Below are 14,019 nucleotides of genomic sequence, written 5' to 3'. Positions count from 1 at the left end.
AGCGCGGGGTCCTCAGCGCCGTGAGGGGAACGGGGCCGCCATGTTGGGCCTGGGGGCGGCGGGACGGGTGCTGAGCCGGGCCCTGAGCCTGAGCCATGGCCCGGTGAGGGCGGGGACACTGGGAGTGGCGGGGGAACGGGCCCTGAGCCTGAGCTATGGCCCGGTGAGGGCGGGGGCACCGGGAGTGGCGGGAGGCGCCTGGGGGTGGGTACCGGGGGAGCGGGACGGGCTTTGACCCAGAGCGAAGCGGCACCGGGGATGGGGGGCTGGGGCCGGGCCTGGGGTCGGTACCGGGGGTGGCGGGACGGGCCCTGAGCCGGACCCGTAACCCCGTTATGGAACCCTATAGACCCCATAAGCCCCTTATGGAACCCCATAGACCCCATAGGCACTGTAGACCTTATAGACCCCATAAGCCCCTTATGGAACCCTATAGACCCCATAAGCCCCTTATGGAACCCTATAGACCCCATAACCCCGTTATGGAACCCTATAGACCCCATAGGCACTGTAGACCCTATAGACCCCATAACCCCGTTATGGAACCCTATAGACCCCATAACCCCGTTATGGAACCCTATAGACCCCATAACCCCCTTACGGAACCCTATAGACCCCATAACCCCCTTACGGAACCCTATAGACCCCATAACCCCCTTATGGAACCCTATAGACCCCATAACCCCCTTACGGAACCCTATAGACCCCATAACCCCCTTATGGAACCCTATAGACCCCATAAGCCCCTTATGGAACCCTATAGACCCCACAGCCCCTGTACCGTACCCAGCCCCATAAGCCCTGGTCGAGTTCCCCTCATAATGGGACTGTAAATCCCCCCTTAGAGCCCCCCCAGACCCCATAACCCCCCCCAGCCCTCAGAGACCCCATAACCCCCCATTGTTATGGGAATGTTCCGGAATCCCACAGGGCTCAGTGCCCCTTTCCCATGGGCACGCTCTGGAACATTCCGTACTCGCAGGGCTCAATGCCCCATCTCCATCCCATCCCATCAGAACCTTCTGGAACGTTCTGGAAGCCTGCAGGGCTCGGTGCCCCATCCCCATCCTGAGCCCCATTCCCATCAGAACCCTTTAGAATGTTCCAGAACCCCACAGGGCTTGGTGCCTTGTTCCCATCAGAACCCTTTAGAACCTTCTGGAACGTTCCATGCCCACACAGGGTTTGGTACGCCATCCCCATCAGAACCCTTTAGAACGTTCCAGAACCCTGCAGGACTTGGTTCCTTGTTCCCATCAGAACCTCCTGGAACATTCCAGAGCCCCACAGGGCTCAGTGCCCCATTCCCATCAGAACCCTTTAGAACCTTCCAGAACCTCACAGGTCTCAGTGCCCCGTTCCCATCAGAACCCTTTAGAACATTCTGGAACCTCACAGGTCCTGGTGCCCTGTTCCCATCAGAACCCTTTAGAACCTTCCAGAACCCTGCAGGACTCGGTGCCTCGACCCCATCAGAACCTTCTGGAATGTTCCGTTCTCGCAGGGCTCAGTGCCCCAGCCCCATCCCAAGCCCCGTTCCCATCAGAACCCTTTAGAACCTTCCAGAACCTCACAGGTCTCAGTGCCCTGTTCCCATCAGAACCCTTTAGAACCTTCCAGAACCCCTCACAGGTCTCAGTGCCCTGTTCCCATCAGAACCCTTTAGAACCTTCCAGAACCTCACAGGTCTCAGTGCCCCGTTCCCATCAGAACCCTTTAGAACATTCTGGAACCTCACAGGTCCTGGTGCCCTGTTCCCATCAGAACCCTTTAGAACCTTCCAGAACCCTGCAGGACTCGGTGCCTCGACCCCATCAGAACCTTCTGGAATGTTCCGTTCTTGCAGGGCTCAGTGCCCCAGCCCCATCCCAAGCCCCGTTCCCATCAGAACCCTTTAGAACCTTCCAGAACCTCACAGGTCTCATGGCCCGTTCCCATCAGAACCCTTTAGAACCTTCCAGAACCCCTCATGTCTCGGTGCCCCATTCCCATCAGAACCCTTCAGAACCTTCCAGAACCTCACAGGTCTCAGTGCCCTGTTCCCATCAGAACCCTTTAGAACCTTCCAGAACCCCTCACAGGTCTCAGTGCCCTGTTCCCATCAGAACCCTTTAGAACCTTCCAGAACCCCTCACAGGTCTCAGTGCCTTGTTCCCATCAGAACCCTTTAGAACCTTCCAGAACCCCTCATGTCTCGGTGCCCCGTTCCCATCAGAACCCTTTAGAACCTTCCAGAACCCCTCACGTCCCGGTGCCCCGTTCCCATCAGAACCCTTTAGAACCTTCCAGAACCCCTCACAGGTCTCAGTGCCCTGTTCCCATCAGAACCCTTTAGAACCTTCCAGAACCTCACAGGTCTCAGTGCCCCGTTCCCATCAGAACCCTTTAGAACCTTCCAGAACCTCACAGGTCTCAGTGCCCCATTCCCATCAGAACCCTTTAGAACCTTCCAGAACCTCACAGGTCTCAGTGCCCTGTTCCCATCAGAACCCTTTAGAACCTTCCAGAACCCCTCACAGGTCTCAGTGCCTTGTTCCCATCAGAACCCTTTAGAACCTTCCAGAACCTTACAGGTCTCATGGCCCGTTCCCATCAGAACCCTTTAGAACCTTCCAGAACCCCTCACGTCCCGGTGCCCCGTTCCCATCAGAACCCTTTAGAACCTTCCAGAACCTCACAGGTCTCAGTGCCCCGTTCCCATCAGAACCCTTCAGAACCTTCCAGAACGTTCCGTCCCGCAGGCCTCGCTGGTGGTGGAGCGCGTGTGGCCGGTGCCGCTGGGCCGGGCAGGAGCCGCTCCCCGGCTGCACCCGCGGCGACACCGGGTGTACCGAGTGCTGAGGGACGGGAAACACCAACCCCGGGGGGACATGGAGCTGCTGCTGAGCCGGGCCGTGCAGGGTGAGTGGGGGGCTCATTCCATTGGGTCTGGGGGTGCCTCATTCCTTGGGTCTGGGGGTGCCTCATTCCTTGGGTCTGGGGGTGCCTCATTCCATTGGGGTGCCTCGTTCCCTGGGTCTGGGGGTGCATCTTTCCTTGGGTCTGGGGGGGCCTCATTCCCTGAGTCTGGGGGGCCTCATTCCATTGGGTCTGGGGGTTCCTCATTCCCTGAGTCTGGGGGGCCTCATTCCTTGGGTCTGGGGGTGCCTCATTCCTTGAGTCTGGGGGTGCCTCATTCCCTTGGGGTGCCTCATTCCATTGGGTGTGGGGGGCCTCATTCCCTGAGTCTGGGGGGCCTCATTCCCTGAGTCTGGGGGGCCTCATTCCCTTGGGGTGCCTCATTCCCTGAGTCTGGGGGTGCCTCATTCCCTGAGTCTGGGGTGCCTCATTCCCTGAGTCTGGGGGTGCCTCATTCCATTGGGGGGCCTCATTCCCTGGGTCTGGGGGTGCCTCATTCCTTGGGTCTGGGGGTGCCTCATTCCCTTGGGGTGCCTCATTCCCTGAGTCTGGGGTGCCTCATTCCCCTGGGTCTGGGGGTGCCTCATTCCTTGGGTCTGGGGTTCCTCATTCCCTGAGTCTGGGGGTGCCTCATTCCCTGAGTCTGGGGGTGCCTCATTCCTTGAGTCTGGGGGGCCTCATTCCTTGAGTCTGGGGTGCCTCATTCCTTGGGTCTGGGGGTGCCTCATTCCCCCAGGTCTGGGGGTGCCTCATTCCTTGGGTCTGGGGGTGCCTCATTCCCTGAGTCTGGGGGTGCCTCTTTCCTTGGGTCTGGGGGTGCCTCATTCCTTGAGTCTGGGGGTGCCTCATTCCCTTGGGGTGCCTCATTCCATTGGGTGTGGGGGGCCTCATTCCCTGAGTCTGGGGGTGCCTCATTCCCTGAGTCTGGGGGTGCCTCATTCCATTGGGTGTGGGGTGCCTCATTCCCTTGGGGTGCCTCATTCCATTGGGTGTGGGGGGCCTCATTCCCTGAGTCTGGGGGTGCCTCATTCCCTGGGTCTGGGGGGCCTCATTCCCTTGGGGTGCCTCATTCCCTGAGTCTGGGGTGCCTCATTCCCTGAGTCTGGGGGTGCCTCATTCCCCCAGGTCTGGGGGGCCTCATTCCTTGGGTCTGGGGGGCCTCATTCCATTTGGTCTAGGGGTGCCTCATTCCATTGGGTGTGGGGTGCCTCATTCCCTTGGGGTGCCTCATTCCATTGGGTGTGGGGGGCCTCATTCCCTGAGTCTGGGGGTGCCTCATTCCCTGAGTCTGGGGGTGCCTCTTTCCTTGGGTCTGGGGGTGCCTCATTCCCTGAGTCTGGGGGTGCCTCATTCCCTTGGGGTGCCTCATTCCATTGGGGTGCCTCATTCCCTGGGTCTGGGGTGCCTCATTCCTTGGGTTTGGGGGTGCCTCATTCCCTGAGTCTGGGGGTGCCTCATTCCCTGGGTCTGGGGGTGCCTCATTCCCTGAGTCTGGGGGTGCCTCATTCCCTTGGGGTGCCTCATTCCCTGGGTCTGGGGTGCCTCATTCCTTGGGATGCTTCATTCCCTTGGGGGGGCCTCATTCCCTGGGTCTGGGGGACCTCATTCTCTTGGGGTTCCTCATTTCCTGGGGGGACATGGAGCTGCTGCTGAGCCGGGCCGTGCAGGGTGAGTGGGGGGCTCATTCCTTGGGTCTGGGGGTGCCTCATTCCATTGGGGTGCCTCATTCCTTGGGTCTGGGGGTGCCTCATTCCCTGAGTCTGGGGGTGCCTCATTCCCTGAGTCTGGGGGTGCCTCATTCCCTGGAAATTCCTTATTCCCTGGGAATCTGGAAATTCTCTGTGCCCTTCCTGGGAATGGGATTTTTGACCCTCCAATCCCAACAATTCCCTGAAATTTCTCTTTTGATTTCCTGGAATTTTATATCAAATTTACCCCCCTTGGGCTGGACTCCCCAGGCTGCCGTGGGAGTTGGGATTTTTCCAGCATTCCCAGCTGAGTTTTGACTCCACAATCCCAACAATTCCATGGAATTTCTATTAAATCTCTGAAATGTAACCCCCTTGAGATGGATCCATTCCCCTGCCATGGGAGTTGGGATTTTTCCAGCATTCCCAGCTGAGTTTTGACTCCCAAACCCAACAACTCCCTGGAATTTCTATTAAATCTGAGGAATTTAACCCCCTTGTGATGGATCCAGACTCCTGCCATGGGAGTTGGGATTTTCCAGCATTCCCAGCTGAATTTTGACCTCCCAAACCCAACAATTCCATGGAATTTCTCTTTTGATTTCCTGGAGTTTTATATCAAATTTACCCCCCTTGGGCTGGACTCCCCAGGCTGCCGTGGGAGTTGGGATTTTTCCAGCATTCCCAGCTGAGTTTTGACTCCACAATCCCAACAATTCCATGGAATTTCTATTAAATCTCTGAAATGTAACCCCCATGGGATGGATCCCCACCTCTGCTGTGGGAGTTGGGATTTTCCAGCATTCCCAGCTGAATTTTGACCTCCCAAACCCAACAACTCCCTGGAATTTCTATTAATCTCAGGAATTTACCCCCATGGGATGGATCCCCACCCCTGCCATGGGAGTTGGGATTTTCCAGCATTCCCAGGTGACTTTTCCCCATTTTCCTGGCAGACCTGGGCAGCCGTGGGGACGTGGTGAGGGTGAAGAAGAGCGTGGGCAGGAACAAGCTGCTGCCCCAGGGCCTGGCTGTGTACCCATCCCCGGAGAACCTGCGCCTCTTCCAGCAGGAGAAGGAGGTCAGCAGCTCCTCAGCACCTGGCAAAAGCAGCATTTGGGCTTTGGAGGCTCTTTGGGATCATCCCACACCATTTTTTTTTTGGGTTTTTTTTGGGGTGGGAGGTGCTGGGTTTATTTGGGATTGTGATCCCAAGGTGAGCCCGGAGCCATAAAAAATTCCTGCTCAAGGAGGGTTTGGGATGAGGGGAGAACTGTCCTGGCACTGCCAAGGGATGATTCCTTCCCTTTTATCCTTCTCCATCCTTGGGTTTTTCCATTTTATCCTCCTCAATCCCTGTTTATTCCCACGTTTCCTCAATCTGTTTTCCTCCATTTCTTCTTCCCCATCCCCATTTTTCCCATTTATCTTTCTATATCCCATTCTTCCCCATTATCCTCTCTCAATCCTAATTTCCCCCATTTTCTCCTCTCAATCCCATTTTTCCCTTTTTTGTTTCCCAAATCCTTTTTATTCCCCTATTTTTTCCCATTTTCCTTCCTAAATCCCATTTTTCTTCTCTTTCCTCCTAAATCCCATTTTTCCCCATTCTCCCTCTCAATCTCATTTTTCCATTTCCCCTTCTAAATCCCTTTTTTTTTTCATTTCCCCCCCATTTTCCTTCCTAAATCCCAGTTTCTTCCCCAGTTACCTTCCTCAATCCCATTTTCCTCCCATTTTCTTTCCTCAATCCCATTTTCCCCCCGTTTTCCTTCCTAAGTCCCATTTTCTCCCATTTCCCCTTCTAAATCTCATTTTTCCTCATTTTCCCTCTAAATCCCATTTTCTCTTTTTTTGCCTCCTAAATCCCATTTTTTCCCATTTTACTCCTCAATCCCATTTTCCTCTCATCTTCTATCCTCAATCCCATTTTCTCCCCATTTCCCTTCCTAAATTCCAAATTTTTCCCCATTTACCCTTCTCAATCCAATTTTTTCCCCATTTTCCCTCCTAAATCCCATTTTCCCCCATTTTCCCCCATATTTCCCCCATATTTCCCCCATTTCCCCCCATTTCCCAATCCCATCCCCCCTAATTCAATTTTTCCCATTTCCCCCATATTTCCCCCATATTTTCCCCATTTTCCCCCATTTTTCTCCCCATTTCTCCAATCCCATCCCCCCTAAATCCCATTTCCCCCCATATTTCCCCCATTTCCCCTCCATATTTCCCCCACATTTTCCCCATTTTCCCCCATATTTCCCCCATATATCCCCCAATTTTCCCCATATTTCCCCCATATTTTCCCCATATTTCCCCCATTTCCCAATCCCATCCCCCTAATCCCATTTTTCCCATTTTCTCCCCTCAACCCCATTTTCCCCCATATTTCCCCAATTTTTGTCCATATTTCCCCCATTTTTCCCCATTTCCCCAATCCCATCCCCCCTAAATCCCATTTTCCCCCATATTTCCCCCACATTTTTCCCCCATATTTCCCCCAATTTTTCTCCATATTTCCCTCCATATTTCCCCCTTTTTTCCCCATTTCCCCCCATATTTACCCCTCATTTTTCCCCCATTTTCCCCCCATTTTCCCCATTTCCCCCATTTTCCCCCAATTTTCCCCATATTTCCCCCATTTTCCCCATTTCCCCCCAATTTTCCCCCATTTTCCCCCATATTTCCCCATTCCTAACCCCATTTCCTTCCCCCCAGCTGGCTCAGCAGGAGAAGCTGGAGGAGCCCCAAACCCAGAGCGGGCAGAAGGTGAGCAGGAATCCCCCACCCCAAAAAACCCCCAAAAACCCCCAAAAAACCCCAAAATCCCAAGATTTCCCCCGTTCCTAAATCCCTTTTCCCCTTTTCAGACCCTGGAGTTCCTGAGGCGCTGCCGGCTCCAGGTGGGGATGAAGAACAACGTGAGCTGGGAGCTCAGCCCCGACATCGTGGCCAGGCACTTCCTCAAAAATGTGAGAGAATTTCTGGGGTTTTGGGGATTTCTGGGGTTTTTGGCATTTCCAGGGTCAAATCCCACAATTTGGGGTCGTTCCTGAAGGATTTGGGGGCTTCAGGCCAGCCCTGCTCCCAGGATTTGGGGCCATTCCTGGGATTTGTGGGGTTTTGGGATTTGTGGTGTTTTGGGATTTGGGGGATTTATGGGTTTTGGGATTTATGGGGTTTTGGGATTTGGGGGGGTTTTGGGATTTGGGAGGTTTTGGGATTTATGGTTTTTTGGGATTTCTGGGGTTTTTGGCATTTCCAGGGTCAAATCCCAGAATTTGGGGTCGTTCCTGAAGGATTTGGGGGCTTCAGGCCAGCCCTGCTCCCAGATTTGGGGGGGCGATTTCTGGGTTTTGGGGCCATTCCTGGGATTTGGGGTGGCTCCCTGGTTTTGGGGTTATTCTGGGGCTTTGGGATCATTCCCATGTTTTGGGATTTGGGGCCATTCTTGGATTTGGGGCCATTCCTGGGTTTTGGGATTTGGGGCCATTCCTGGGATTTGGGGCCATTTCTGGGATTTGGGATCATTCCCATGTTTTGGGATTTGGGGTCATTCTGGGATTTGGGGCCATTTCCAGGATTTGGGGCCATTTCTGGGATTTGGGATCATTCCCATGTTTTGGGATTTGTGGTCATTCTGGGATTTGGGGCCATTTCTTGGATTTGAGGCTGTTCCTGGGATTTGGGATCATTCCTGGGTTTTGAGGCTGTTCCTGAGATTTGGGACCATTCCTGGGATTTGAGGCTGTTCCTGGGTTTTGGGATCATTCCCATGTTTTGGGATTTAGGGCCATTCCTGGGTTTTGGGGTCATTCCCATGTTTTGGGTTTTGGGGCCATTTCTTGGATTTGGGGCCATTCCTGGGTTTTGGGATTTGGGGCCATTCCTGGGATTTGGGGTCATTTCTGGGATTTGGGGCCATTTCCAGGATTTGGGGCCATTTCTGGGCTTTGGGATCATTGCCGTGTTTTAGGGCTGTTCCTGAGATTTGGGGCCATTCCTGAGATTTGGGGCCATTTCTGGGCTTTGGGGCCCTTCCTGGGTTTTAGGATCATTCCCATGTTTTGGGATTTGGGGTCATTCTGGGATTTGGGGCCATTTCCAGGATTTGGGGCCATTTCTGGGATTTGGGGCCATTTCTGGGATTTGGGGTCATTCCCATGTTTTGGGATTTGGGGCCATTTCTGGGATTTGGGGCCATTTCTGGGTTTTGGGGTCATTCCCATGTTTTGGGATTTGGGGCCATTTCTGGGATTTGGGGTCACTCTCATTCCATTGAGTTTTGGGATCATTCCCATGTTTTGGGGCCATTCCTGGGTTCGGGGCCATTCCTGGGATTTGGGGTGGCACCCCAGGATTTGGGTGGCACCCCAGGGTTTGGGTGGCACCCCAGGGTTTGGATGGCACCCCAGGATTTGGGTGGCACCCCAGGGTTGGGGTGGCACCCCAGGATTTGGGTGGCACCCCAGGGTTGGGGTGGCACCCCAGGATTTGGATGGCACCCCGGGGTTTGGGTGGCACCCCAGGGTTGGGGTGGCACCCCAGCATTCGGGGCCGTGCCCGTTGTCTCCCGTGCCAGCTCGGGGTGTTCGTGCCCCCCCACGCCCTGCGGCTGCCACCGGAGCCCATCACACGCTGGGGACACTTCTGGTGTGACGTCACGGTGAGGGGACATGGGGACAGAGGGGACCCCTTGCACCCCATTTCCCTCCCCCTTCCTCCCCACTTCCCCCTCATTTCCTCCCCATTTCCCCCTCATTTCCTCCCCATTTCCCCCAATTTCCTTTCCCCTTTCTCCCTGTTTTCCCCTCATTTCCACCCCATTTTCCTCTCCCATTTCCTCCCCTTTTCCTTCCCACTTTCCCCTCATTCCTGCCCTATTCCCCCCTCATTTTCTCCCCATATTCCCCAGTCCCCACTCTCAATTTCCCCCTCAGTTCCACCCCCATTTTCCTCTCCCATTTCCCCCTCATTTCCTCCCCATTTCCCCTCAATTCTTCACCATTTCCCTTCCACTTTTTCCCTATTTCCCCCTTCACTTCCACCCCATTTTCCTCTCCCATTCCCCCCTCATTTTCTCCCCATTTTCCCTTTCCCACTTTCCCCCCATTTCCCCCAATTTCCCTTCCATTTTCCCCCCATTTTCCCCCCATTTCCACCCCAATTCCACTCTCAATTTCCCCCTCACTTCCACCCCATTTTCCTCTCCCATTTCCTCCTCATTTCCTCCCCATTTCCCCCAATTTCCTTTCCCCTTTCTCCCTGTTTTCCCCTCATTTCCACCCCATTTTCCTCTCCCATTTCCTCCCCTTTTCCTTCCCACTTTCCCCTCATTCCTGCCCTATTCCCCCCTCATTTTCTCCCCATATTCCCCAGTCCCCACTCTCAATTTCCCCCTCAGTTCCACCCCATTTTCCTCTCCCATTTCCCCCTCATTTCCTCCCCATTTCCCCCAATTTCCTTTCCCCTTTCTCCCTGTTTTCCCCTCATTTCCACCCCATTTTCCTCTCCCATTTCCTCCCCTTTTCCTTCCCACTTTCCCCTCATTCCTGCCCTATTCCCCCCTCATTTTCTCCCCATATTCCCCAATCCCCACTCTCAATTTCCCCCTCAGTTCCACCCCATTTTCCTCTCCCATTTCCCCCTCATTTCCTCCCTGTTTCCCCTCAATTCTTCACCATTTCCCTTCCACTTTTTCCCTATTTCCCCCTTCACTTCCACCCCATTTTCCTCTCCCATTCCCCCCTCATTTTCTCCCCGTTTTCCCCTTCCCACTTTCCCCCCATTTCCCCCAATTTCCCTTCCATTTTCCCCCATTTTCCCCCCATTTCCACCTCAATTCCCACTCTCAATTTCCCCCTCACTTCCACCCCTTCCTCTCCCATTTCCCCCTCATTTCCTCCCCATTTCCCCCAATTTCCTTTCCACTTTCTCCCTGTTTTCCCCTCATTTCCACCCCATTTTCCTCTCCCATTTCCTCCCCTTTTCCTTCCCACTTTCCCCTCATTCCCACCCCATTCCCCCCTCACTTTCTTCCCATTTCCCCCTCATGTCCCCCAATTTCCCTTCAACTTCTCCCTATTTCCTCCCCAGTTCCCCCAATTTCCTTTCTCATCTCCCCCATTTTCCCCCCATTTCCCCTCATTTTCTCCCCATTTTCCCCAATCCTCACTCTCAATTTCCCTTCCATTTTCTCCCCATTTCCCCCAATTTCCTTTCAATTTCCCCCAATTTCCTGCCAGTTTTCCCCCCATTTCCCCAAATCCCCACTCCCAATTTCACTTTCCCTCCTTTCCCTTCCCCATTTCCAGCTGATTTCCCCCAGTTTCCTCTCCCTCTTCCCCCATCTCCCTCCAGCTGGGAACATTGGGGTGGTTTGGGGGGTTTTGGGGTGTCCTGGGGGGTTTTAGGGTGATCCTGGGGGGTTTTGGGGTGTCCTGGGGCTGCTTTTGGGGTTCCCATGTGAACAGTTTGGACATAGTTCAGGTACCCATGGCCATGGTGCACCAGGGGTGTTTTGGGATGTTTTTGGGGTGGTTTGGGGTTTTTTTTGGGGTGTTTTTGGAGTGACTGAGGTGGTTTTGGGGTGACTGAGGTGTTTCTTTGGTTTTTTGGGGTGACTGAGGTGTTTTTGGGTTTCTTAGGGTGTTTTTGGGGTGGTTTTGCGGTTTTTGGGTGTTTTTGGGATGACTCAGGTGCTTTTGGGTTTTTTAGGGTATTTTTGGGGTGACTGAGGTGTTTTTGGGGTCCCCAGGTGAACGCTTTGGACACAGTGCAGGTGCCCATGGCCGTGATGCCCTGGGGTTGGTTTTGGGGTGGTTTTGGGATGCCTTGGGTGATTTTGGGCTGGTTTTTGGGGTATTTTTGGGGTGACTGAGGTGTTTTTGGGGTCCCCAGGTGAACGGCCTGGACACTGTGCGGGTTCCCATGGACGTGGTTCAGTTCCTGCACCCCAAAACCAAACGCTTCCGCCACTGGCAGCAGCAGCAGCAGCAGCAGCTGGAGAGCAGCAGGGAGAGGCTCCTCTGACCCCCCCAGGATGGATTTGGGGGTCCCCGGGATGGATTTGGGGTCCCTGAGATGGATTTGGGGTTCCCAGAATGAATTTGGGGTTCCCAGAATGGATTTAGAGTCACTCCCCCTCTTTGGGTTCCCCTCTCACCTCTATGGAACTCCAGACATTGCCCAATTCCCAGAGCAGATTTTGGGGTTTTTTTTTGAGCCCCCCCAAATGCCTCTGAGCCCCACTCTGATCTGGGGGGTCCCTGAGATAGATTTGGGGTCCCCAGAATGGATTTGGGGCCGTTTCCCCTCTTTGGGATCCCCTCTCACCTCTATGGAACTCTTGGACATCTCTGAGTTCCCAGAGCAGATTTTGGGGTTTTTTTGAGCCCCCCAAATCCCTCTGAACCCCACTCTGGTCTGAGGGGTCCCTGGCTTGGTTTTGGGGTCCCTGGCGTGGATTTGGGGTCCCTGGGATGGATTTGGGGTCCCCAGGGTGGATTTAGAGCCATTCCTCCTCTTTGGGTTCCCCTCTCTCCTCTGTGCAACTCCAGACATTGCCCAATTCCCAGAGCAGATTTTGGGGTTTTTTTTGAGCCCCCCCAAATCCCTCTGAACCCCACTCTGGTCCAGGGGGGTCCTTGAGGTGGATTTGGGGTCCCCAGAATGGATTTGGGGTCCCCAGAATGGATTTGGGGCCGTTTCCCCTCTTTGGGATCCCCCCTCACCTCTATGGAACTCTTGGACATCTCTGAGTTCCCAGAGCAGATTTTGGGGTTTTTCTGAGCCCCCCCCAAATCCCTCTGAGCCCCACTCTGGTCTGAGGGGTCCCTGGCTTGGTTTTGGGGTCCCTGGCGTGGATTTGGGGTCCCTGGGATGGATTTGGGGTCCCCAGGGTGGATTTAGAGCCATTCCTCCTCTTTGGGTTCCCCTCTCTCCTCTGTGCAACTCCAGACATTGCCCAATTCCCAGAGCAGATTTTGGGGGTTTTTTTGAGCCCCCCCAAATCCCTCTGAACCCCACTCTGGTCTGAGGGGTCCCTGGCGTGGTTTTGGGGTCCCCAGGGTGGATTTGGGGGTCCCCAGAATGGATTTGGGGCCATTCCTCCTCTTTAGGATCCCCCCTCATCTCTGTGGAACTTGCAGATATCTGTGAGCTCCCCGAGCAGATTTTGGGGTTTTTCTGAGCCCCCCCAAATGCCTCTGAGCCCCACTCTGATCTGGGGGGATCCCTGAGATGGATTTGGGGTCCCCAGAATGGATTTGGGGTCCCCAGAATGGATTTGGGGCCGTTTCCCCTCTTTGGGTTCCCCTCTCTCCTCTGTGCAACTCCAGACATCGCCCAATTCCCAGAGCAGATTTTGGGGTTTTTTTGAGCCCCCCAAAATCCCCCCGAGCCCCACTCTGGTCCAGGGGGGTCCTTGATGTAATTTTGGGGTCCCTGAGATGGATTTGGGGTCCCTGGAGTGGCCAAGATTTCCCCCCCCTCCCCCCAAAAAAAAAGGGAATTTTGGGATCTGAATTTGAGCGTTCTGAGTCAATTGTTTGGGGACCCACCAGGTGAGCGCTGCGTCCCCAAATTGTCACCAAGGGATGTCCCCAAATTGTCACCACGGGATGTCCTCAAGTTGTCACCACGGGATGTCCCCAAAGTGTCACCAAGGGATGTCCCCAAATTGTCACCATGGGGGTGTCCCCAAAATGCCACCATGGGGGTGTCCCCAAAGTGCCACCACGGGGTGTCCCCACAGGTGTCCCCCAAAGGTGTCACCTCTCGGGGTAGGGGGGGGTGTGGCGGTGCCACCGGTGTCACCGGTTGGTTACCATGGCAACGGCACCGTGACAACAGCGGGGAGGACACGGCTGGGGACAGCAGGACGTGAAGGGAGGTGGCACCGGAGCAGGGGGTGACGTGGTGACACCGAGGGGGGTGACACCAAGGGGTGGCACCGGCCTGGGGACACTGAGGGGTGACACCGACACACAGGGGGTGACACCGCACTGGGGACACCAGGAGACCGAGGGGGTGACACTGAGGGGGTGACACCGGCCTGGGGACACCAGGACATGGAAGGAGTGACACCGGCACAGGGAAGGTGACACTGGGGGACACCGGGACACGGAGGGGGTGACACTGAGGGGGTGACATTGGTCTGGGGACACCGAGGGGTGACACCGGTCTGGGGACACCAGGACACGGAGGGGGTGCCATTGTTGGGGTGACACCGGCCTGGGGACACCACGGGGGCGACACTGAGGGTTGACGCTGGCACACGGAGAGGTGGCACTGGACCGGGGACGCCGGGACACGGAGGGGGTGACACCAGGGGAGGGTGACACCACTCTGGGGACACTGAGGGGGGACACCGAGTGGTGACACCAGGGGAGGGTGACACCGGCCTGGGGACACCGAGTGGTGACACCGGAGG

The 14,019-nt window shown here is 55.2% G+C and overlaps 1 protein-coding gene across 6 annotated transcripts; it reads left to right on the top strand.

The window, feature by feature from the left end:
• Nucleotides 1–4: 4 nt before the first annotated feature.
• On the top strand, nucleotides 5–13,112 carry MRPL9 (mitochondrial ribosomal protein L9). 6 transcript variants are annotated; one of them, XR_009420123.1, is made up of 9 exons: nucleotides 5–103; nucleotides 2,742–2,901; nucleotides 5,543–5,667; nucleotides 7,305–7,355; nucleotides 7,457–7,558; nucleotides 9,169–9,252; nucleotides 11,487–12,248; nucleotides 12,500–12,516; nucleotides 12,707–13,112. XR_009420123.1 is itself a non-coding variant. In XM_059490242.1 (7 exons), exons 1-7 carry the CDS (start codon nucleotides 41–43, stop codon nucleotides 11,616–11,618), a joined length of 717 nt encoding a protein of 238 aa, XP_059346225.1. In that variant the 5' UTR covers nucleotides 5–40; the 3' UTR covers nucleotides 11,619–13,112. The 6 variants fall into 6 exon arrangements, 1 of the variants encoding a protein (XP_059346225.1); XR_009420124.1 differs by lacking the exon at nucleotides 12,500–12,516 and having other exon boundaries at nucleotides 11,487–12,237; nucleotides 12,828–13,112; XR_009420121.1 differs by having other exon boundaries at nucleotides 12,500–13,112.
• The last annotated feature ends 907 nt before the right edge of the window (nucleotides 13,113–14,019 follow it).

The sequence above is a fragment of the Ammospiza nelsoni genome, chromosome 28 (genome assembly GCF_027579445.1).
Source record: "Ammospiza nelsoni isolate bAmmNel1 chromosome 28, bAmmNel1.pri, whole genome shotgun sequence".
NCBI classification, from domain to species: Eukaryota; Metazoa; Chordata; class Aves; order Passeriformes; family Passerellidae; genus Ammospiza; species Ammospiza nelsoni.
Note: the sequence above shows the minus strand (reverse complement) of the source record. Positions and strands in the feature narration are given on the sequence as shown.